General features: G+C 43.7%; 1 protein-coding gene across 1 annotated transcript; it reads left to right on the top strand.

Annotated features, from left to right (window-relative positions):
- The first annotated feature begins 1043 nt into the window (after positions 1 to 1043).
- tmem175 (transmembrane protein 175) lies at positions 1044 to 17035 on the top strand. Its single transcript, XM_042331234.1, has 11 exons — positions 1044 to 1469; positions 2183 to 2221; positions 2370 to 2467; positions 9220 to 9271; positions 10192 to 10227; positions 11297 to 11380; positions 11772 to 11936; positions 13890 to 13968; positions 15425 to 15560; positions 15714 to 15878; positions 16083 to 17035. Exons 1-11 carry the CDS (start codon positions 1269 to 1271, stop codon positions 16588 to 16590), a joined length of 1563 nt encoding a protein of 520 aa, XP_042187168.1. The 5' UTR covers positions 1044 to 1268; the 3' UTR covers positions 16591 to 17035.
- The last annotated feature ends 6980 nt before the right edge of the window (positions 17036 to 24015 follow it).

Genomic DNA, 24015 nt, shown 5'->3' with positions numbered 1-24015 from the left:
AAAAATATGAAAACACAAGAGACTTAAGATAAATATATATTTTTAAATGCATTGGTAAAATATTTGGAGAAGCTTGGCATCCACAAATACACACCACTGATTCTTAACCCACTGATATATATGTTTTACATGTATTTATTTTTTTCTTCTTAAAAACTTGGTACAAGTCAGAATATATTGAATAATAAGGTAAAATTAATTAACTCAATACATTTTTTTTATTACCTGTAGCAATGTGAAAACACAACACTAACATATCGGATATATAAAGAAATTGATTTTTGGGCCACTCGGTTTTCTGCTCGTTGGTCTTCGTATTGTTGCGTAATCATCAGAAAGGTTTGTTTCAACCTCTTTGACTTCAAAATTCCCTGACAAACACTGTCATCTCTGTTATCTTGGTTGTGTATATGTTACAGTGTGTTTCTCTACACTGACATACAGCTCTCTGTGAGAGTTTTTTCTTAACCTCTTAAAGACAGGAAACTGTCATATCAGACAGGAGAAAAACTAAGGAGATGCGAGTGAAAACTAGATATTTAATTACTAAGGGTCAACTAGGGCCCACGAGGCTCTAGTCAAAAGGATTGCTCGAAAGCATTTTGCTACCACCGCAATAACATCTGCTAAACACGTGTATGTGACGTACAGCACTAAGGAATAGTGCGCCATTTGACACACACTCACACACCTGGACTAGTGAGGTCATCACTGACCATTCACCACTAAGTCATTGGTCATATCTCAGAAGAAAATGCTCTGTCATAAGCTAATGTGGTGTTTGGTTCCTTAGACGTTTTTGTGTGATCTGGTCTTCTGCAGTTTGACTGCAATAAAGATCACCTGGAACGCACCCAAAATTATGGGATCAAATGGATGAATAGACCACATATCTGGCGGTTTGAAGCACGTCTATAACATACGCACAAGCATATTATTTATTTCATACAAATGTTTATCTTTAAATTATGTAGTAGCCTTTTGGCCAACGCACATGTGGAGTGTTTTTGTCACTTCCTGCCAGCTACGGTAGGTTAATCACTTCCTTGAAGAGCTCTGATTTGAGGATTCGTTTATCTCAAATCATGCATCTGCGCAGTACTTCCCAAGGCTGCCTTGCCATTAAACAGGCTCTTCCGGTATCTTCACGATCTCACTCAGCTCAGCTGTCATTCTTATTTGCAAACAAAGATCCCGTGCTCGGATGTTTGCAGCTCCGCCGCCCGTCCACCCCGTTTGTCACTTGAATCGTGCTGTTACCGGATAAAATGGGAGAAAACGGCGACACCGAGATCATAGAGCATCACGTTGACGAGGAGATGGAGAAGAAGAGGATATTAAGAAGTCATGGGTCTTCGTTCATGGAGAGTGTTACACCGTCGGAGAGGGATGGACACAGTAGTACGCAGTCTTCCCACCGGCTGCTGGCATACAGTGACGCGCTCATCTCAATCATAGCCACTGTTATGGTAGGTAGGGAGAAGCAGGGACCTTTTAATAAACTCTGTGGACATAATGTGCATTTCTAGCTTGGTAGCAGTCTATTAACTATCGAAATCAAATTACAAGAGGGGCTATGTCAACTCCTAAACCCTCAAATTTCCAGAATAGGGTGAACATGGCAGCCATTAGCCATGTTTCCATCCAATTGGTGACAGATTTTCATGCGAATATTCAAAAATACGCATAAAAAACAATGAACATTTTCCCACCAGAGACGTTTCCATCAAATTGACCTGTTGTGAATTAAAAGCGTGTGCGTGATGACGTAGGGCACATCACTTTTGCGTTTCGATTCCCATGAACGGAATAAATAAATAAAAAATATCAATGAAATGTGTTTCTATCGCATTTTCAACTCTACTGATGGTTATGTCACGACATGTTGCGTTACATAGATAATGTGCCCACTCTGATCTTAGTCTAGCTAGCTTGATTTGATTGTTATTCTTTGTCAAGCGGCAGCCGAGCGTCGATCATGTCACCTGAATAAAACCCTCGATATTTATTGAAAAGGGAGCAACAAGCTAATCACCGTTGGACTATTTAAAAACATTTTTATTTTAATGTTTTATCTTTAACTCTGCATTGTTGGAAAATTACCCGTATGTACGCATTTCACTGTTGTGTACGAAGCATGTGACACATGCAATTAGATTTGATGTTATCTATGTATTTGCAGATATTACCTGTTGCACATACAAAGGTCCAAGATAACGAGGTAGGTAAACCTGGTTAGTTACGCCATAATATATATGTAGGCTAATAACGTGATAACATATGTAGAATATGACCAATAATATATTCTGAAAATTGATACAGAAACATCTGAAACTCTTGAATAAAAAGTATCTCTGTCTGTCTGGTAGGAATTGAAGGAGAGTCTGCAGGTTCTGCTCACCACTAAGATAGCTGTGTACCTGATGACCTTCCTCATAGTGACCGTAGCATGGGCTGCTCATATCAGGTAAGGTCATAGGTCATGATTATCATATGCCCTGTTCAAATAAACCTTCTGTTTCTTGTTTTCTTGAGGTAAGCACAAAGTTAGCCTATATTGATTGGATAGGTGTAAGCAAGTGTAACAGATGTGAAATGGCTAGCTAGTTAGCGGTGTTCGCGCTAAATAGCGTTTCAATCGGTGACATCACTTGCTCTGAGACCTTGAAGTAGTAGTTCCCCTTGCTCTGCCAGGGCCGCGGCTTTTGTGGAGCGATGGGTAACGATGCTTCGAGGGTGACTGTTGTTGATATGTGCAGAGGGTCCCTGGTTCGCGCCCGGGTATGGGGGCGAGGGGACGGTCTAAAGTTATACTGTTACACAAGGTTACCACATAACTAGTTTCACTAATCAAACTCATTTAGATTGGATAAAGTAAGATGGCGCTGGAGCAGAAGGCAGACATTTTACCCCCCCCCCCAACTGTTTTTTTTTGTTTGTTTATCTGCCTTGTTTGTTTTTTTATTTTTTATTTTGTGCATAATGTTGCCGCTACCATCTCTTATGACTGAAAATAACTTCTAGACATCAGGACTGCGATTACTCAGCACGGACTAGCAGAATCATTTTTCTTCTTTCACAACTCTGACGAGGCGGAGGATATATGGCTCCTTCGGGAACAGGCCATGACCCCCATGATCTGCGTAAAGAGGGTCCGGAGAGCGGGCTGCCTCCTGAGAATTAGAATGCGGGCGAATAAAAACCCACTTCCCTCAATTCTGCTTGCAAACGTGCAATCTTTGGACAATAAAATCGATGAGTTACATGGGAGATTAAACTACCATCGGGACATTAAAAACGGTAACATCTTATTCTTCACGGAGTCGTGGCTGAACGACGACAATATCAACATACAGCTGGCTGGTTATACGATGTACCGGCAGGATAGAACAGCGGTGTCTGGTAAGACGAGGAGCTAATGTATTTTTGTTAACAACAGCTGATGCATGATATCTAAGGAAGTGTCGAGCTATTCCTCGCCTGAGGTAGAGTATCGCATGATAGGCTGTAAACCACACTACCTACCGAGAGACTTTTCATATGTATTCTTTGTAGCTGTTTACATACCACCTCATTCAGAGGCTGGCACTAAGACAGCATTGAATGAGCTGTATTCCGCCATAAGCAAACAAGAAAACGCTCACCCAGAGGCGGCGCTCCTAGTGGCCTGGGACTTTAATGCAGGGAAACTTAAATCCGTTTTACCAAATTTCTATCAGCATCCCTTTGGAGGAATTGCGTGCCCATAGTAAACAGAAAAGAAATCTGTCCAAAATTGCTAATATATGCATATAATAATTATTATTGAATAGAAAACACTCTAAAGCTTCTAAAACCGTTCAAATTATGTCTGTATGTATAGCAGAACTCACAGGGCAGCCAGTCTTTCAAACTATTTCTCTCATCAGGAAAGTTGGGCCAACTTTGACGTCATCGCCCCCACCCTTCCCAACCAGCTACACTTTCTATGTCTTCCACTAGATGTCCTCATTCAGTACAGCGTTTAATTGTGCAAATCCCACGTGGTTTGAGCCTTCAGTCTGGAAAAGACTGAGTGTCACGTGAAAATTCAAGGTTACGGGAGCGCGCTTCTTGAAGACACAACCCTTTGTTCCAGATTGCATGCGAAGGAGCACGTTCGCCTGAGACATTAGATAGGTTTTGCACGTTTAGAACATCCTAAAGCTTGATTCTGCACTTAGTTTGACCAGTTTAGTCGACATATAATATGTAATTTTGAAGTTTTGATGCGCAACCCCTCGAATTTTGGCTGCATTTCAGCCAGAATTTGTCGCGTTTGATAACACAAAGACACACTACTGGAAACCAAACGCTGTTTTCGGTAAGTATGAGTCCTTCCAGTACTTCTGATCGAAGACCATCAAAGGTAAGGGAATATTTAGGTTGTAATTTTGTGTTTCTGTTGACTCCAACATAGCGGAGAAATATTGCTTATGTCTGAGCGCCGTCTCAGATTATTGAAAAATGAACGATTTCTGTAACGTTAAAAAGAAATGTGACAAAGCGATTGCATTAAGAAGCAGTGTATCTTTCTAACTATATGTAGAACATGTATATTTAGTCAAAGTTTATGATGTGTATTGCTGTTATCTGGCGGAGTTATCTATAATTTCTCCGGACATTGACTGTACGTACATACCCCAACCAGAAGCCATCGATTACAGGCAACATTCGCACTGCTAAAGGCTAGAGCTGCCGCTTTCAAGGAGCGGGACTCTAACCCGGAAGCTTACAAGAAATCCCGCTATGCCCTCCGACAAACCATCAAACAGGCAAAGCGTCAATACAGGACTAAGATCAAATCATACTAGCTCCGACACTCGTCGGATGTGGCAGGGCTTGTAAACTATTACAGACTACAAAGGGAAGCACAGCCGAGAGCTGCCCAATGACAAGAGCCTACCAGATGAGCTAAACTACTTCTATGCTCGCTTCGAGGCAAATAACACTGAAACATGCATGAGAGCACTAGCTGTACCGGACGATTGTGTGATCACGCTCTCCGCAACCGATGTGAGTAAGACCTTTAGACAGGTCAACATTCACAAGGCCGCAGGGCCAGACGGATTACCAGGATGTGTACTGTGAGCATGCGCTGACCAACTATCAAGTGTCTTCTCTGATATTTTCCTCTCCCTGTCCGAGTTTGTAATACCAACATGTTTTAAGCAGACCACCATAGTGCCTGTGCCCAAGAACACTAAGGTAACCTGCCTAAATGACGACCAACTTGTAGCACTCACGTCCGTAGCCATGAAGTGCTTTGAAAGGCTGGTAATGGCTCACATCAACACCATTATCCCAGAAACCCCAGACCCACTCCAATTTGCATACCACCCCAACAGATCCACAAATTATGCAATCTCTATTGCACTCCACACTACCCTTTCACACCTGGACAAAGGGAACACCTATGTGAGAATGCTATTCATTGACTACAGCTCAGCGTTCAACACCATAGTGCCCTTAACCTCTTGGAACACTAGGGGCAGTATTTCATTTTTGGATGAAAAAAACGTTCCCGTTTTAAACAAGATATTTTGTCACGAAAAGATGCTCGGACTATGCATATAATTGACAGCTTTGGAAAGAAAACACTCTGACGTTTCCAAAACTGCAAAGATATTGTCTGTGAGTGCCACAGAACTGTTGCTACAGGCGAAACCAAGATGAAACTTCAAACAGGAAATGAGCAAAATTTGAGGCGCTGTTTTACATTGTCTCCTTATATGGCTGTGAATGCGCCCTGAACGAGCCTACACCTTCTGTCGTTTCCCCAAGGTGTCTGCAGCATTGTGACGTGTTTGTAGGCACATCATTGGAAGATTGGCCATAAGAGACTACATTTACCAGGTGTCCGCCCGGTGTCCTTTGTCGAAATTGGTGCGTAATCTCCAGCTGCAAGCATTCTTCCATGTGATTCAGAGGAGAGAGAGAGCAGACTTCCACGAACGATATATCATCGAAGAGATATGTGAAAAACACCTTGAGGATTGATTCTAAACAACGTTTACCATGTTTCAGTCGATATTATGGAGTTAATTTGGAAAAAAGTTCGGCGTTTTGATGACTGAATTTAAGTTTTTTTTTTTGGTAGCCAAACGTGACGAACAAAACGGAGCGATTTCTCCTACACGAATCTTTCAGGAAAAACTGAACATTTGCTATCTGAGTCTCCTCATTGAAAACATCTGAAGTTCTTCAAAGGTAAATGATTTTATTTGAATGCTTTTCTTGTTTTTGTGAAAATGTTGCCCGCTGAATGCTACGCTAAATGCTACGCTAGCTATCAATAATCTTACACAAATGCTTGTTTTGCTATGGTTGAAAAGCATATTTTGAAAATCTGAGATGACAGTGTTGTTAACAAAAGGCTAAGCTTGAGAGCTAATATATTCATTTCATTTGCGATTTTCATGAATAGTTAACATTGTGTTATGCTAATGAGCTTGCAGGGATAATTACACTCCTGGATACAGGTTTTTTTCGTAGCTAAACGTGATGAACAAAACGGAGCGATTTGTCCTAAACAAATAATCTTTTTGGAAAAACTGAACATTTGCTATCTGAGTCTCCTCATTGAAAACATCTGAAGTTCTTCAAAGGTAAATGATTTTATTTGAATGCTTTTCTTGTTTTTGTGAAAACGTTGCTTGCTGAATGCTACGCTAAATGCTACGCTAAATGCTATGCTAGCTATCAATAATCTTACACAAATGCTTGTTTTGCTATGGTTGAAAAGCATATTTTGAAAATCTGAGATGAGTGTTGTTAACAAAAGGCTAAGCTTGAGAACTATATTCATTTCATTTGCGATTTTCATGAATAGTTAACGTTGCGTTATGGTAATGAGCTTGAGGCTGTATTCACGATCCCGGATCCGGGATGGCTAGAATCAAGAGGTTTTAAAGCTCATCAATAAGCTACATCAATAAGGACCCTGGGATTAAACACCTCCCTCTGCAACTGGATCCTGGACTTCCTGACGGGCCGCCCCCAGGTGGTAAGGGTAGGCAACAACACATCCTCCATGCTGAATTTCAACACAGGGGCCCCTCAGGGGTGCGTGCTCACCCCCTTCCTGTACTCCCTATTCACTCATGACAGCACGGCCAGGCACGACTCCAACAATATCATTCAATTTGCCGATGACACAAGTGGTAGGCCAGATCACCGACAACGACAAGACAGCCTATAGGCAGGAGACCAGAGACCTGGCCGTGTGGTGCCAGGACAACAACCTCTCCCTCCATGTGATCAAGACAAAGGAAATGATTGTGGACTACAGGAAAAGGAGGACCGAGCACACCCCCATTCTCATTGACGAGGCTGCAGTGGAGCAGGTTGAGAGCTTCAAGTTCCTTGGTGTCCACATCACCAACAAACTAACATGGTCCAAGCACACCAAGACAGTTGTGAAGAGGGCATGACAAAACCTATTCCCCCTCAGAAGACTGAAAATATTTGGCATGGGTTCTCAGATCCTCAAAAGGTTCTACAGCTGCACCATCGAGAGCTTCCTGACTGGTTGCATCACCGCCTGGTATGGCAACTGCTCGGCCTCCGACCGCAAGGCGCTACTGAGGTACTGGGCCGTTCGCACTACCATCACTGGGGCCAAGCTTCTTGCCATCCAGGACCTCTTTACCAGGCGGTGTCAGAGGAATGCTCTAAAAATTGTCACCCGACTCCAGCCACCCTAGTCATAGACTGTTCTCTCTGCTACCGCACGTCAAGCGGTACCGGAGCGCCAAGTCTGGGTCCAAGAGGCTTCTAATCAGCCTCTACCCTCAAGCCATAAGACTCCTGAACATCTAGTCAAATGGCTACCCAGAATATTTGCATTGAACCCCCCTCTCCTCTCCACACCACTGCCACTCTCTGTTGTCATCTATGCATAGTCTCTTTAATTAATAACTCTACCTACATGTACATACTACCTCTACTAACTAACCGGTGCCTCTGCACATTGACTCTGTACCCGCACCCCCCCTGTATATATTTTGTTATTTATTTTTCACTGCTGCTCTTTAATTACTTGTTACTTTTATCTCTTATTCCTATCTGTATTTTTTTTTAAACTGTATTGTTGGTTAGGGCCTCGTCAGTAAGCATTTCACTGTAAGGTCTACTACACTTGTTGTATTCAGCATTTCACTGTGAGGTCTACTACACTTGTTGTATTCGGCATTTCACTGTGAGGCCTACCTACACCTGTTGTATTCGGCATTTCACTGTGAGGCCTACCTACACCTGTTGTATTCGGCATTTCACTGTGAGGTCTACTACACCTGTTGTATTCGGCATTTCACTGTGAGGTCTACTACACCTGTTGTATTCGGCATTTCACTGTGAGGTCTACTACACCTGTTGTATTCGGCATTTCACTGTGAGGTCTACTACACCTGTTGTATTCGGCATTTCACTGTGAGGTCTACTACACCTGTTGTATTCGGCATTTCACTGTGAGGTCTACTACACCTGTTGTATTCAGCATTTCACTGTAAGGTCTACTACACCTGTTGTTCTCAGCATTTCACTGTGAGGTCTACTACACCTGTTGTATTCGGCATTTCACTGTGAGGTCTACTACACCTGTTGTATTCAGCATTTCACTGTGAGGTCTACTACACCTGTTGTATTCGGCATTTCACTGTGAGGCCTACCTACACCTGTTGTATTCGGCATTTCACTGTGAGGCCTACCTACACCTGTTGTATTCGGCATTTCACTGTGAGGCCTACCTACACCTGTTGTATTCGGCATTTCACTGTGAGGCCTACCTACACCTGTTGTATTCGGCATTTCACTGTGAGGCCTACCTACACCTGTTGTATTCGGCATTTCACTGTGAGGCCTACCTACACCTGTTGTATTCGGCATTTCACTGTGAGGCCTACCTACACCTGTTGTATTCGGCATTTCACTGTGAGGTCTACTACACCTGTTGTATTCGGCATTTCACTGTGAGGTCTACTACACCTGTTGTATTCAGCATTTCACTGTGAGGTCTACTACACCTGTTGTATTCAGCATTTCACTGTAAGGTCTACTACACCTGTTGTATTCAGCTTCCTAACTTAAAGGAAGGAAGGAAGGAAGGAAGGAAGGAAGCACTGACTGCCACATTAAATAGTATCATGTTTGACCAATCAGAGATGCACTGATGGTTACGTCTCTCTCTCTGTGTTTTTACAGGTTATTTCAAGTCATTGAACGTATTGATGACTGCCTTGCACTTCTCAACCTAGTAAGAACTACTGGTTCTCAAAACCACACCACCCTGCAGCACACTACACCACCCTGCAGCACACTACACCACCCTGCAGCACACTACACCACCCTGCAGCACACTACACCACCCTGCACCACACCACACCACCCTGCACCACACCACCCTGCAGCACACCACACCACCCTGCAGCACACCACACCACCCTGCAGCACACCACACCACCCTGCAGCACACCACACCACCCTGCAGCACACCACACCACCCTGCAGCACCTCACACCACCCTGCAGCACACCACACCACACCACCCTGCAGCACACCACACCACCCTGCACCACACCACACCACCCTGCAGCACACCACACCACACCACCCTGCAGCACACCACACCACACCACCCTGCAGCACACCACACCACCTTGCAGCACACCACCCTGGATCACAGTACATCACAACACATAATGGCTCAATATACCTCTCTTATATTGTTGGTCAGGATACAGCATCAAAGCACTGGGCCAGTTGGTCAGGATACAGCATCAAAGCACTGGGCCAGTTGGTCAGGATACAGCATCAAAGCACTGGGCCAGTTGGTCAGGATGTAGCATCAAAGCACTGGGCCAGTTGGTCAGGATACAGCGTCAAAGCACTGGGCCAGTTGGTCAGGATACAGCATCAAAGCACTGGGCCAGTTGGTCAGGATACAGCATCAAAGCACTGGGCCAGTTGGTCAGGATACAGCGTCAAAGCACTGGGCCAGTTGGTCAGGATATAGCGTCAAAGCACTGGGCCAGTTGGTCAGGATATAGGACATGTCCTTTCATTAATAACTCACTAAAACAGTTTCACTTCTGTCATTGTAACGGTGGTATGATTCACCATGTAGTGAAGCCATGTGTTTTACTGTGGTCTAAACCTTCCCTTTTTCTCTTCTAGGCTTGTATGATGTTGATCACCTTTCTGCCATACACAGTGAGTCTGAATCATGTTAGATCAGTCAGGGGGGGATGTGAACTTTACACTGACTGACCGATAGGGCCGAGACCCTACCCGTATCATCATATTTTGTGGCAAAATTTTATGGCAAAAAACATGAAGCAGACAACTCGTTGGTCCTTTTAGTATGTAATATATTGTGTGTGTAGCCTGGATAATAAATACATGTAACTGTGGATGACAACGTGTTTGTTACCAACATTAAAGCCGTTTTTCCTTAAACAAGTTAAATCTGCTTTGTATCGTGATACTGGTATGGTCCCGGCCCGACTGACTGACTGACTGACTGGTTGACTGACTGGTATGGTCCCGGCCCTACTGACTGGTTGACTGGCTGGTATGGTCCCGACTCTACTGACTGACTACCTGGCTGACTGGTATGGTCCCGGCTCTACTGACTGGCTGGTATGGTCCCGGCTCTACTGACTGGCTGGTATGGTCCCGGCTCTACTGACTGGCTGGTATGGTCCCGGCTCTACTGACTGGCTGGTATGGTCCCGGCTCTACTGACTGGCTGGTATGGTCCCGACTCTACTGACTGACTGGTTGACTGGCTGGTATGGTTCCGGCCCGACTGACTGACTGACTGGTTGACTGACTGGTATGGTCCCGGCCCTACTGACTGGTTGACTGGCTGGTATGGTCCCAACTCTACTGACTGACTACCTGGCTGACTGGTATGGTCACGGCCCTACTGACTGACTGGTATGGTCACGGCCCTACTGACTGACTGGTATGGTCCCGGCCCTACTGACTGACTGGTATGGTCCCGGCCCTACTGACTGACTACCTGGCTGACTGACTGGCTGACTGACTGACTGGTATGGTCCCGACTCTACTGACTGACTACCTGGCTGGCTGACTGACTAGTATGGTCCCGGCCCTACTGACTGACTGGTATGGTCCCGGCCCTACTGACTGACTACCTGTCTGGCTGACTGACTGGTAGGAAATGTGTCATCAGAGATTAAATGGGGAGTTGCTGTCTGAACTTGTTCAATAAGAACACAGTCCCTTTTTACACATCATTTGTTTTCCTCTGCAGTTCTCCCTCATGGCAACGTTTCCTGAGAACATCTTGGGAATCCTCCTGTTCTGTGCCTGCGTCATGGTGTTAGGCTTCATTCAGGTGAGGGTGTGTGTGTGTGTGTGTGTGTGTGTGTGTGTGTGTGTTTGTGTGTAATTTCTTAACTCACAACCTTCCGCATCATTACATGTTGTTTTTCTTGGTGTAATTACACAGTAAAACTATGGTTGAATCCCTTACCTCCCTCCCCTCTACTTCCCTCCTTACCTCCCTCTACTCCCTCCTTACCTCCTTCCCCTCTACTTCCCTCCCTCCCCTCTACTTCCTTCCCTCCCTCCCTCCCCTCTACTTCCACCCCCTCTACTTCCCTACTTCCCTCTGTCCCCCTACTCCCCCCCTCTACTTCCTCCCCCTCTACTTCCCTACTTCCCTCTGTCCCCTCTACTCCCCCCTCTACTTCCTCCCCCTCCCCTCTACTCCCCTCCCTCCCCAGGCTGTTATAGTGGTGTACGGCTTCAGCCGTCCGTTCCTGCTCAACGACCAAATCCAGGTGTCGGAGAACCAGGTGTTCTATAAACATCACATCCTGAAGGTCATCATGAGGGTCCCCATCATGTGCTTCTTCGCCAGTATCTTCTCATTCATCTTCTTTCAGATGGTAAGTCAGTCGTCGTCTTCTCTTTTTGTTTTCTCTGCTTCTCCCTTTTCCTCTTCTCTCCTCTGGGACTAAAAAGTGAGGTGTGAGTATTGTTAGAACTATTGCCCCAGGGCAGTATTGTTAGAACTATTGCCCCAGGGCAGTATTGTTAGAACTATTGCCCCAGGGCAGTATTGTTAGAACTGTTGCCCCAGGGCAGTATTGTTAGAACTGTTGCCCCAGGGCAGTATTGTTAGAACTGTTGCCCCAGGGCAGTATTGTTAGAACTGTTGCCCCGGGCAGTATTGTTAGAACTGTTGCCCCGGGGCAGTATTGTTAGAACTGTTGCCCCGGGGCAGTATTGTTAGAACTGTTGCCCCGGGCAGTATTGTTAGAACTGTTGCCCCGGGCAGTATTGTTAGAACTGTTGCCCCGGGGCAGTATTGTTAGAACTGTTGCCCCGGGCAGTATTGTTAGAACTGTTGCCCCGGGGCAGTATTGTTAGAACTGTTGCCCCGGGGCAGTATTGTTAGAACTGTTGCCCCGGGGCAGTATTGTTAGAACTGTTGCCCCGGGGCAGTATTGTTAGAACTGTTGCCCCAGGGCAGTATTGTTAGAACTGTTGCCCCAGGGCAGTATTGTTAGAACTGTTGCCCCAGGGCAGTATTGTTAGAACTGTTGCCCCAGGGCAGTATTGTTAGAACTGTTGCCCCAGGGCAGTATTGTTAGAACTGTTGCCCCAGGGCAGTATTGTTAGAACTGTTGCCCCAGGGCAGTATTGTTAGAACTATTGCCCCAGGGCAGTATTGTTAGAACTATTGCCCCAGGGCAGTATTGTTAGAACTATTGCCCCAGGGCAGTATTGTTAGAACTGTTGCCCCAGGGCAGTATTGTTGGAACTGTTGCCCCAGGGCAGTATTGTTGGAACTGTTGCCCCAGGGCAGTATTGTTGGAACTGTTGCCCCAGGGCAGTATTGTTGGAACTGTTGCCCCAGGGCAGTATTGTTGGAACTGTTGCCCCAGGGCAGTATTGTTGGAACTGTTGCCCCAGGGCAGTATTGTTGGAACTGTTGCCCCAGGGCAGTATTGTTGGAACTGTTGCCCCAGGGCAGTATTGTTAGAACTGTTGCCCCAGGGCAGTATTGTTAGAACTGTTGCCCCAGGGCAGTATTGTTAGAACTGTTGCCCCAGGGCAGTATTGTTAGAACTATTGCCCCAGGGCAGTATTGTTAGAACTATTGCCCCAGGGCAGTATTGTTAGAACTGTTGCCCCAGGGCAGTATTGTTAGAACAGTTGCCCCAGGGCAGTATTGTTAGAACTGTTGCCCCAGGGCAGTATTGTTGGAACTGTTGCCCCAGGGCAGTATTGTTGGAACTGTTGCCCCAGGGCAGTATTGTTGGAACTGTTGCCCCAGTGAGGTGTAACTTGACACTCCATAGTCCCCTAGCGATGACACTAAAACCTGTGCCATCTTTTATCTCGGGTTAGCTCTTATCTCACTGGGCACTCGTCAGTTCAACATCTAGTTTTGATTTACATTTTGATTCCAACAGTTTTTGCCCAGTGGGATATCTGTTTTGTATATCTGTTATCAATGTTTTTTTACAGTCTGCTTGTAAACATAATTCATTTAGTAATAATTCAATCAGTCTTATTTTCAAATAGTCTTAGCCTCTTGTAACAAGATGTTCTCTTCAGTCCCATGTCATTACTAACGTTCTCCCGTTGTCTTTCAGTCCTATGTGATCCTAACGTTGTCTTTCAGTCCTAACGTTGTCTTTCAGTCCTAACGTTGTCTTTCAGTCCTAACGTTGTCTTTCAGTCCTATGTGATCCTAACGTTGTCTTTCAGTCCTAACGTTGTCTTTCAGTCCTAACGTTGTCTTTCAGTCCTAACGTTGTCTTTCAGTCCTAACGTTGTCTTTCAGTCCTAACGTTGTCTTTCAGTCCTAACGTTGTCCCATTGTCTTTCAGTCCTATGTGATCCTAGCCATCGTAATCTTCCTGCCTTACATCTCCCAGTCTCTAAAATGGTGCCGCAGCAAAGCTATCGGTGAGTATGTTATACATGGATGCCAATTGCTACGTTTAGGTTGAAATAAGGTTGAGATTGTCAAATGTTGGGTATAAATAAATAACCTAACAGTACATTGAGGTTGAAGACAGACAGACTTTAACTACCGTTAAATCATAATATATTTAATTTGTAAGTTGAAGAGACCTGTTGTGTTCAGGCCAAATATAGAAGGCCCCAGACTGCTGGATCTGTTGTGTTCAGGCCAAATATAGAAGGCCCCCAGACTGCTGGATCTGTTGTGTTCAGGCCAAATATAGAAGGCCCCCAGACTGCTGTTCTACACCTGTGTGTTATGTTGACTTCACTTTTGTATATATAGTGTATAGTGTATGTATGTGGACACCCCTTCAAATGAGTTGTTTCGGCTATTTTAGCCACACCCATGCAATCTCCATAGACAAACATTGGCAGTAGAATGGCCTTACTGAAGAGCATAGGATGCCATCTTTCAAACAAGTCAGTTCGTCAAATTTCTGCCCTGCTAAAGCTGCCTCCCAGTCAACTGAAATGGGTTTCCATGGCCGAGCAGCCGCACACAAGCCTAAGATCACTATGCACAATGCCAAGTGTCGACTGGAGTGGTGTAAAGCTCGCCGCCATTGGACTCTGGAGCAGTGGAAAGGAGTTCTCTGGAGTGATGATTCACGCTTCACCATCTGGCAGTCCGACAGAGAATCTGGGTTTGGCGGATGCCAGGTGGAAGCTACCTGTCCCAATGCATAGTGACAACTGTGAAGTTTGGTGGAGGAGGAATAATGGTCTTGGGCTGTTTTTCATGGTTCGGGCCCCTTAGTTCCAGTGAAGGGAAGTCTTTACGCTACAGCATACAATATAGACTATTCTGTGCTTCCAACATTGTAGCAACAGTTTGGGGTTTCAGTCAACCAGTTTCAGCATGACAATGCCCCCGTGCACAAAGCTAGATCCATACAGAAATGGTTTGTCGAGATCGGTCTGGAGGAACTTGACTGGCCTGCACAGACCCTGACCTAAACCCCATCAAACACCATTGGGATGAATTGGAACGCCGACTGCGTGCCAGGCCAAATCGCCCAACATCACTAATGCTTGTGTCTGAATGGAAGCAAGTCCCTGCAGCATTGTCCCAACATCTAGTGGAAAGCCTTCCCAGAAGATTTGAGGCTGTTATAGCAGCAATGTCCCATCATCTAGTGGAAACCCTTCCCAGAAGAGTGGAGTCTGTTATATAGCAGCAATGTTCCAACATCTAGTGGAAAGCCTTCCCAGAAGAGTGGAGGCTGTTATAGCAGCAATGTTCCAACATCTAGTGGAAAACCTTCCCAGAAGAGTGGAGGCTGTTACATCACCATATTAATACCGGTGATTTTAGAATGAGATGTTTGACGAGCAGGTGTCCACATACACTACTTGACCAAAAGTATGTTGCTGTGCTGGTTACCCCTCCCCTCAGGCCAGGTGGAGGAGACGCCTGATTCCATGTTGTTTTATACGTACCATCCAAACGAACCCCTCAGCAAGGAGAGGGTGGAGGCCTTCAGCGACGGCGTGTTTGCCATCGTAGCTACTCTACTCATCTTAGACATATGGTCAGTGTTTCTGTTTGGGCGGGCGAGGGGCGGGTGGGTGGGCGGGCAGGAAGATGAATATTGTTGTAATTTAAATGATGCTAATTTGTAAATGTTTATTTAAGCAGGGAGGAGGCCCTGTAAAATAATGATGGTAAAGATCTCTTTCTCCAGTGAGGACAATGTCCCCGACCCAGTGATGGTCCAGAAACAGTATGGTGGCAGTCTGGTGGCTGCCCTGCAGAACTATGGTCCAGAGTACCTGGCCTACTTCGGCTCCTTCGCTACCGTGGCTCTCCTCTGGTTTGTCCATCACTCTCTCTTCCTTCACGTGACCAGGTAATATAGAACAAATTAAATTCATCAAATAAATTTACATTTTTTAAATATATATTTTTAACATCTGCAGTTGTTAGGTTAAAGGTAAAGAAAATGAGTGTATTGTACATTAGAATTGTACTGTTGTGTATTTGGGAAAGTTTTTACTCACAATGACCGTGATGTTTTATTTTTTAACCTACCTCTCTCTCTCTCTTCATCTAGGACCACTCGTTTCATGGGCCTCCTCAACACCTTCTCTCTGGCCTTCGTAGGGGGCCTGCCCTTGGCCTACCAGCTGACCCACGAGTTCCCCCGTAACTCCCGCAATGAGCTGGAGGCCATCCAGATCAGCTGCGTCATCATCTTCTTCGCCGGCGTCTTCCAGCTCGCCATCTGGGTGGCGGCGCTGTTCAGCGAACGCGAGACGCTACACCCTTATGTGCGTTACGGCGGCCGTGAGCACGCCTTCATGTTGGCCAAGCTGGCGCTGTACCCGTGCGTGGCCCTGGGGACCTTCTTCCTCACCTGTATTCTCAGTAAATTCAGCGCGTCTATTTTCCACCTGATGGAGATTACGGTGCCGTTTGCTTTCCTGTTGCTGAGGCTGCTGGTCAGAGGCGGGTTGACGCTGCTCCGGCTCATATTCTGCCCAGATGGGCCGGAGACGAGGAGTGCTCTGGAGGAGGAGGAAGAGGAGGCTAGGATGCCCTTCAATACCATAATCACTTAGTGGTTGTCATTTAGCTCGATGGTCAGTTTGCTCCGGGTCTGTATTCACAAATGTTGCAGAGTAGGAGTGCTGATCTAGGCTCAGTTTTGACGGTTATATCATAATGTGTATATAATGAATAAGATTATATGGACAGGTGGGTTCCTGATCCTAGATCAGCTTTGTGAATACAGGCTCTGGGACTGGGGATGTGGTCTGTCGGACAGATGTACAGTAGCTACAAGCTCGTCTTGAGTTTGAGGTCGATTCCATTTGAACTGCACATTCAGTTTTGTATTGATGAGTAATTTTTCTTTTCAAATTGGTTGGGTAAGTCAAGTGGTTGTTAAAGGAAATGGCACTGAGCCAGAGAAGTGGAGAGTACAACCAATGTAATTGACAGCCCTCCCATTTGATCATTTGTATCTGACTTCTTGAATAATGGTTTATTGTTTACCGTTGAGAATCTAGTCTGTTTGTGCCAACATTTGCACTCCAAACATGTTTGGCTTGACACGAGGCACAGGGGTCGTGTTAAGAGTTCAGAAATCTGCATTTTTAAACCATTTTCACCTGCGTTTTAATATTGAAAGTCAAGTTTATTTGTTGTCTGCTTCAATAGAGCGATCAGGAACGTGCAGCTATAGATTTCCTTAACAGAAAATACATTAGTGCAACACATTCACAAAATAGCTTCATTTTCATCAGATGACAACAGAAGTGCAACTCTATTTGGCGTAGCAGCCACTCAAGTAAATGAGCTTACAATGAAAAAGCAAGGTATTTGTTTTTGCTAAAACGACGCATGGTCATCAGATTTCAGTCTATCATAGAAAGAATGTAGCCAGCTCCTAATGTTTTTCTTCGGGTTAATCATTGTACCGGAGGAAAGTAGCTACGCAGTCAGAGCGCTGTCTGTTGGTGAATTCTCATCCAAGCGGAGAAGTGCAACTGAAGGACAAAATGAGTCTGATGCCGAGCAGAAATTACAATAAGAAGCATTTTAGAATTTCGTTTCCAAAACGCAACAAGATATCTCTCATTAAAAATTATATATTTTTTTTAAGTCAGTTTAGAACAAATTCTTATTTACTCATGTGTTTTAAAATATTTTTTTTGGGGGGGGCGTGGTTTCTGCATTTTGACCCCTGAGGCAAAGGAGTGAAATGTTAGCACCGACTGAATTTCAGGCTAGTTAATTTTGGGGTTTCATTCATTCTGAATATTCATGTCCACTTCCCAACATACAAATAGCAGATAAAATGGAAGTCCTCATGTCCAACATTCACTCACTGCTCATATTGACCGAGTTTAATCACGGACTATAAATTCTATAAATAGTTTTTTTTCTTTCTTCTATAACATGAAAGAGTGAGTGAGCAGCATGAATCTGACCAACAGGGTAACTTCACTTTTTTCAGTTCATAATATAATAATAACCGTCCACAGGAATGTACTCACAATGTGTTGGGTCAGCTCATAATATTGCACTTCTTATTTTACACAATACAAATCCCTATGCTGTGCGCATACGCTACAATACTTCTAAAATCGTAACTTGGAATTCCTCACATTTCCTGATTTTAATTGTTTTATTCCCTTTTCACAAATCTTTAATTCCGTCCATGTTCAACCACAGGATGTGTGTGCTCACGTTATACTGTTGTTCCCTTGTGTTTTCTCCATTGTCATAGGGGGAAAAGTGTCGTAACAAAAACAGCTGATTTATTGGAGTGCAGAACCCGATGGGAGGCACAGAATAAGGACGTAATATTGGAGTTCATTATGCATGGCCCCGGTGCGTGGAGATTTCACGTTAAGGACCAATGGAATAAAAAAATGATGAAACGCTGTTCATCGGGCCACTTAACACCAACTCACTCATTTATAAAAAAAAAAAGGCAGTTGTGTTTTCTCCACAGCTCCACCAATCAGGCTCCCATCACCTCGGTCCACACCGGGCGTGTTGTTGCGTCCCTCTTCACCGTCTCTTTAGGTCTCACATGCGGCGTTCTCATTGGCATCAGACTCCTTGCCCAATCGCGTCCTAGAGCACTGCTCATACTACAAGATACACGACCAACATTTTAAGAAAATGTATCGGGACAGCCAACAGCCGTTGTGTCCTTGACCTCTCAAAACAACCTAGCCCAAGTTCATCCCATTTTGTAGCATTCTTTCTGCTCAGGCTAGGTTAGTTATTTGATTTACATTTTTTAGATTAAGTAAATAAAAGATGTGAATAGCCATTCTCATCTGTCCAGACAATATGTTGTACTCAAGAGTAGATTCATTTCAGAAATTATTTGACATTACTGGGCCATTTAAAATCAACCATAGTATGACATACAATGAAATGACAAAGACATGGTTGAAGACAGTGATTTATTTAATATAGATGTGCAATGTTACATTATATTGAAATGTAAAACACGTTTTTTCTTTGCAATATTCTGGATGTGACGTTTCTTTCCCGATAAAAAAAAAAAGGTCACAGAGCTCACTGTTATTGCTGCAATACTGTTTTGTGTTTTGATGTTGAAAAAGCACTTTAAATTCAGAATGCTTAAGTGTTATCTGCTTTTAGAGCTCAAATAAGGAATCAAATGTTCCTAATCCAGAACTAATGTCTTGCATAATTGGTCAGCTGATTGAAGTTCTGGTCGATGCGTTGTTTAAAATGAGGAGCTGAACCGGAACGAGCAGCTCCACCCCCTCTCTTTGCAAGCTACTGCAGCTCGTTTTCCCCCCATTCCTTCCCGACAAAATTCTACAGTTGTTTACGTAGATCCCAAGAGATTAAGCTATACAAGTGTTGTGTCAATCACTGTTAACACTGCAAGTCCCTTTAAAAAAATAAAACAAAATCAATAAACTGCTTTAAAAAAAAGGCACAATCTGTCTTTTTAAAATTTTAAATGTAACATACTGATCTTGCATCCATAGCGCCGTCGAGAGAACTGATCCAGGATCAGCACTCGTCCTCTCTTAGAATCCAGGCTCCGAGTTCTACACCAAACCAGTTTAGGAAAAAAAAAATGTGCTTCCTTGAAAGGGTTTAACAGGTAACAGGTGAGAACCTTGTGGTGAAAATATATCTTCATGAATTCAGATTCTCAAGAGAAGAAACAAACAAAACCAGGAGATGTAATATTTTTGTAAAGGGGAAAAATAAAAAGGATTTATTCACCTCCATACAGAATCACAATGTAACTAATCATTATCGGCACTATGCTTTTATACAGCACTGTGTGTGTGTGTGTGTCAAATGTTAGTATATATTATCTTAACTCTGTTTTTCAACGTCAACTTTTCAATCTTACCCCACTTCAAAAAGCTAGAGATTTATTAGAAAACAAATTCTGCATAAGCAATCAAAAATAGTCCAAAAAAAATAACTAAAAAGACATGAGACCCCAAACTTTTGCATAATACCTGGTATTTAGGTTATCGGACTTGCACTTTAGGTGGTGTTCATTGCAATACTACCGTGTTGCCAACAGTATATAGGCTTATATATTATCACAACATAACTAAAACCACACCAACTTAAACCTCATTTGAACTGCAGCCATTTCACACCTTAAGTCTCATACGCCTCGACCACGTCTTTACTTTGGACAGCGCCACTTTTGGGTCAGACTGGGTTGTGTTGAACACCACATGCTGTACTCTCTTAAAAAGGCGGCGCTACCTAGAACCATAAAAGGGTTCTTCAAATTGTTCCCCCATAAGGAGAACCCTCTGAAAAATAACACTTTCCTTTCACTAATGCAATGTTCTACGTGGTAGTACCTTTCGCGCCACCAAAAGGGTTCTACCTAGAAGCATAAAAAAGGGGTTTCTCGTATGGGGCCAAACCAAGAACTCTTGATTTCTATCATCCATGTGCATCTGTTCATGTGTTTTAATAAGCGTGTGGACAGTTAAACTTCTGTACAGGAACCAATAGAGAGAGAAGCCGTTTGGCCAATGGGGAGGACTTTAGAAGTGACACCACAATTCTACAGTACATAACTAGTTCCACAAATCCACAGAAGAGAGCAGTTATTTCAACATGAGAAAGAAACCAGGAAATAAATACGTAAAAACCCAAAATAAGGAAGTGTTTCAGACCGTGCTTTGGTAAACGTTTCTGGAAGTATCTCTCTCTGCTAATCAGAAGAGATGAAGGTTTGGAATCAAATCAATCAAGACACAAGATGGATTTTTTCTCTCCAATGCAACAACAACAAAAATCACCCTTTCTTTTGAATCATTCAAACGAGTGAGAGTTTGTTTTCTGATTATTTTTCAACCAGTAAACATTGTTTATCAAATCACGACTTTCATGTTCCGCAAAGTGGTAATGTTTTTCCACAGTGCAGGTGTTCCTGTATTGGTGTTTGATTGAATACCCGCCTAACACAGAAGCCCCATCCATATGCCTTTATAGATTCAAAAATCAACCACATTTCTGAAAGATACAGCTACTCTTCTGAATATAATATACTTTATATACACTCAGTTTCCAGTTTATTAGGTACACCCATCTAGTACCAGGTTGGACTCCCCTTTGCTTTCAGAACAGCCTGAATTATTCAGGACATGGAAACCTTGCTCAAATTGGTATCAAGGGACCTAACGTGTGCCAGAAAAACATTCCCGACATCACCACCACCAGCCTGTACCGTTGACACCAGGCAGGATGGGGCCACGGACTCATGCTGCTTACGCTAAATCCTGACCCTGCCATCAGCATGATGCAACAGGAACTGGGATTTGTCAGACCAGGCGATGTTTTTCCACTCTTCAACTGTCCACTGGAGCCGCTTCTTCTTCTTGTTTTTAGCTGATAGGAGTGGAACCCGGTCCGAAGACATTCCGGAACCCGGTCCGAAGACATTCCGGAACCCGGTCCGAAGACATTCCGGAACCCGGTCCGAAGACATTCCGGAACCCGGTCCGAAAACATTCCGGAACACGGTCCGAAAACATTCCGGAACACGGTCCGAAGAGTTGTGCGTTCCAAGATGCCGTTCAGCACACCACTGTTATACTGTGCCTGTTTGTTGCCCGCCTGTTCGCACGATTCTTGCCATTCTCCTTCGACTTTCTCTTCAACAAGCTGTTTTCGTCCGCAGGACTCCCGCTGACTGTCGTGAGTGGAAAAAGCCAGGAGGCCGGCCGTTTCTGAGATACTGGAACCAACGATCACACCACGCCCAGTCACTTGGGTCACTAGTTTTCCACCATTCTAACGGTCAATGGAACAGTAACTGAATGTCTCGATGCCTGTCTGATTTCTTTATATAGCAAACCACATCCACTTGACTCGCTGTAGGAGCAAAGCATTTATGTGAACGGGGTGGTGTACCTAATAAACTGGCCACTGAGTGTATGTGTGTACACGCACTGTAATTCGCCTCACACCGCAATCATAACATGAAATGTTACCAAAATATCTTGAATTCTCTCAATACCAACCCCTTTAAGAGCAATACAACAAATAAGTAGACTTCTAAAATGTTATTTTCAATTTTTTTTTACAAAAGATCGAGTTTGGTAAGAAAAATAATAGGAATAGGAATAGGAATAACAGTTGAATGGTTCAGGTCAGCTGAAGAGAGATGGACAATCAACTATAGTGCAACTAAAATAATTGGTTAAAAAGGCTAGACAGAAAAAGGTACTTAAAAAATGATTTCTTTCACAATCTCAAGTTTAAGTTACCCCAGACATTCTCACATCAGCAGCCACCAGTTCACCTTATATGTTAATAGATTCCCCCCCAAAAAAAAAGTTTATACCCCCTCCCCACCTAGCTACCTATTCAACCACAGTTTATTAATGCTATTGCTACAGATAAATAATAACGTCCCATTGTATGGTTATTTTGCATATAGTTTTCATAGTTTAAAGATTTGATATTAGGTCTTTGTTCAGATAAATATGATATTCTTATGTACAGTAATACATTGGAGATATGTACACAGTGTGTGCTGGTTGCTATAGTTGCCAAATTCCGGTAACTTTCCCCAAATTCCCAGAAATCCCGGTTGGAGGATATCGGATTTCTTGCTTATTCCCTCCCGATTTTTGGGGAATATTACAACTAGGATTTCTTGAAATGTAGCTCATTATTTTGAAAATTACTGTAATTGTTCTGCATTTGTTTACAGTGATCCATACCTACAGAAATGCACTACCAGTCAAAAGTTTGGACACACCTACTCATTTAAGGATTTTTATTTTATTTGACTATTTTCTACATTGTAAAATAATAGTGAAGACATCAAAACTATGAAATAACACATATGGAATCACGTTGTAATCAAAATATATTTTATTTTAGATTCTTCAAAGTAGCCACCCTTTGCTTTGAAGGCAGCTTTGCACACTATTGGTGTTCTTTCAACCAGATTCACCTGGAATGCTTTTCCAACAGTCTTGGGAGTTCCCACATATGATGAGCACTCGTTGGCGGCTGCTTTTCCTTCACGCTGCGGTCCGACTCATCCCAAACCATTTCAACTGGGTTGAGGTCAGGTGATTGTGGAGACCAGTTCATCTGATGCAGCACTCAATCACTCTCCTTCTTGGTCAAATAGCCCTTACACAGCCTGGAGGTGTGTTGGGTCATTATCCTGTTGAAAAACAAATGATAGTCCCACTAAGCACAAACCAGATGGGATTGCGTTTCAATGCAGAATGCTGTGGTAGCCATGGTGGTTAAGTGTGCCTTGAATTCTAAGTAAATCACAGACTGTCACCAGCAAAAGCACCATCACACCACCTCCTCCATGCTTCACGGTGAGAACCACACATGCAGAGATCATCCGTTCACCTACTGTGGTTCTCACAAAGACATGGTGGTTGGAACCAAAAACCTCAAATTTGGACTCATCAGACCAAAGGACAGATTTCCACTGGTCTAATGTCCATTGCTCTTGTTTCTTGGCCCAAGCAAGTCTCTTCTTCTTATCGGTGTCCTTTAGTCGTGGTTTCTTTGTTGTTGCAGAAATTCGACCATGAAGGTCTGATTCACTCCGTCTCCTCTGAACAGTTGACTGCACTTGAAGAAACTTTCAAAGTTCTCGAAATGTTCCAGATTGACTGACTTCATGTCTTAAAGTAATGATGGACTGTCGTTTCTCTTTGCTTATTTGAGCTGTTCTTGCCATAATATGGACTTGGTCTTTTACCAAACAGGGCTATCTTCTGTGTACCACTCCTACCTTGTCACACCACAACTGATTGGCTAAAATGCATTAAGAAGGAAAGAAATTCCACAAATTAACTTTTAACAAGGCACACCTGTTAATTGAAATTCATTCCAGGTGACTACCTCATGAAGCTGGTTGAGAGAATGCCAATAGTGTGCAAAACTCATCAAGGCACTGGGTGGCTACTTTGAAGAATCTCAATTATAAATAATATTTTGATTTGTTTAACACATTTTTGATT

This window comes from Oncorhynchus tshawytscha, linkage group LG12, assembly GCF_018296145.1.
Source record: "Oncorhynchus tshawytscha isolate Ot180627B linkage group LG12, Otsh_v2.0, whole genome shotgun sequence".
Taxonomy (NCBI): domain Eukaryota; kingdom Metazoa; phylum Chordata; class Actinopteri; order Salmoniformes; family Salmonidae; genus Oncorhynchus; species Oncorhynchus tshawytscha.
The sequence above is the reverse complement of the archived record's forward strand: the minus strand, read 5'-3'. Positions and strand labels throughout refer to the sequence as shown.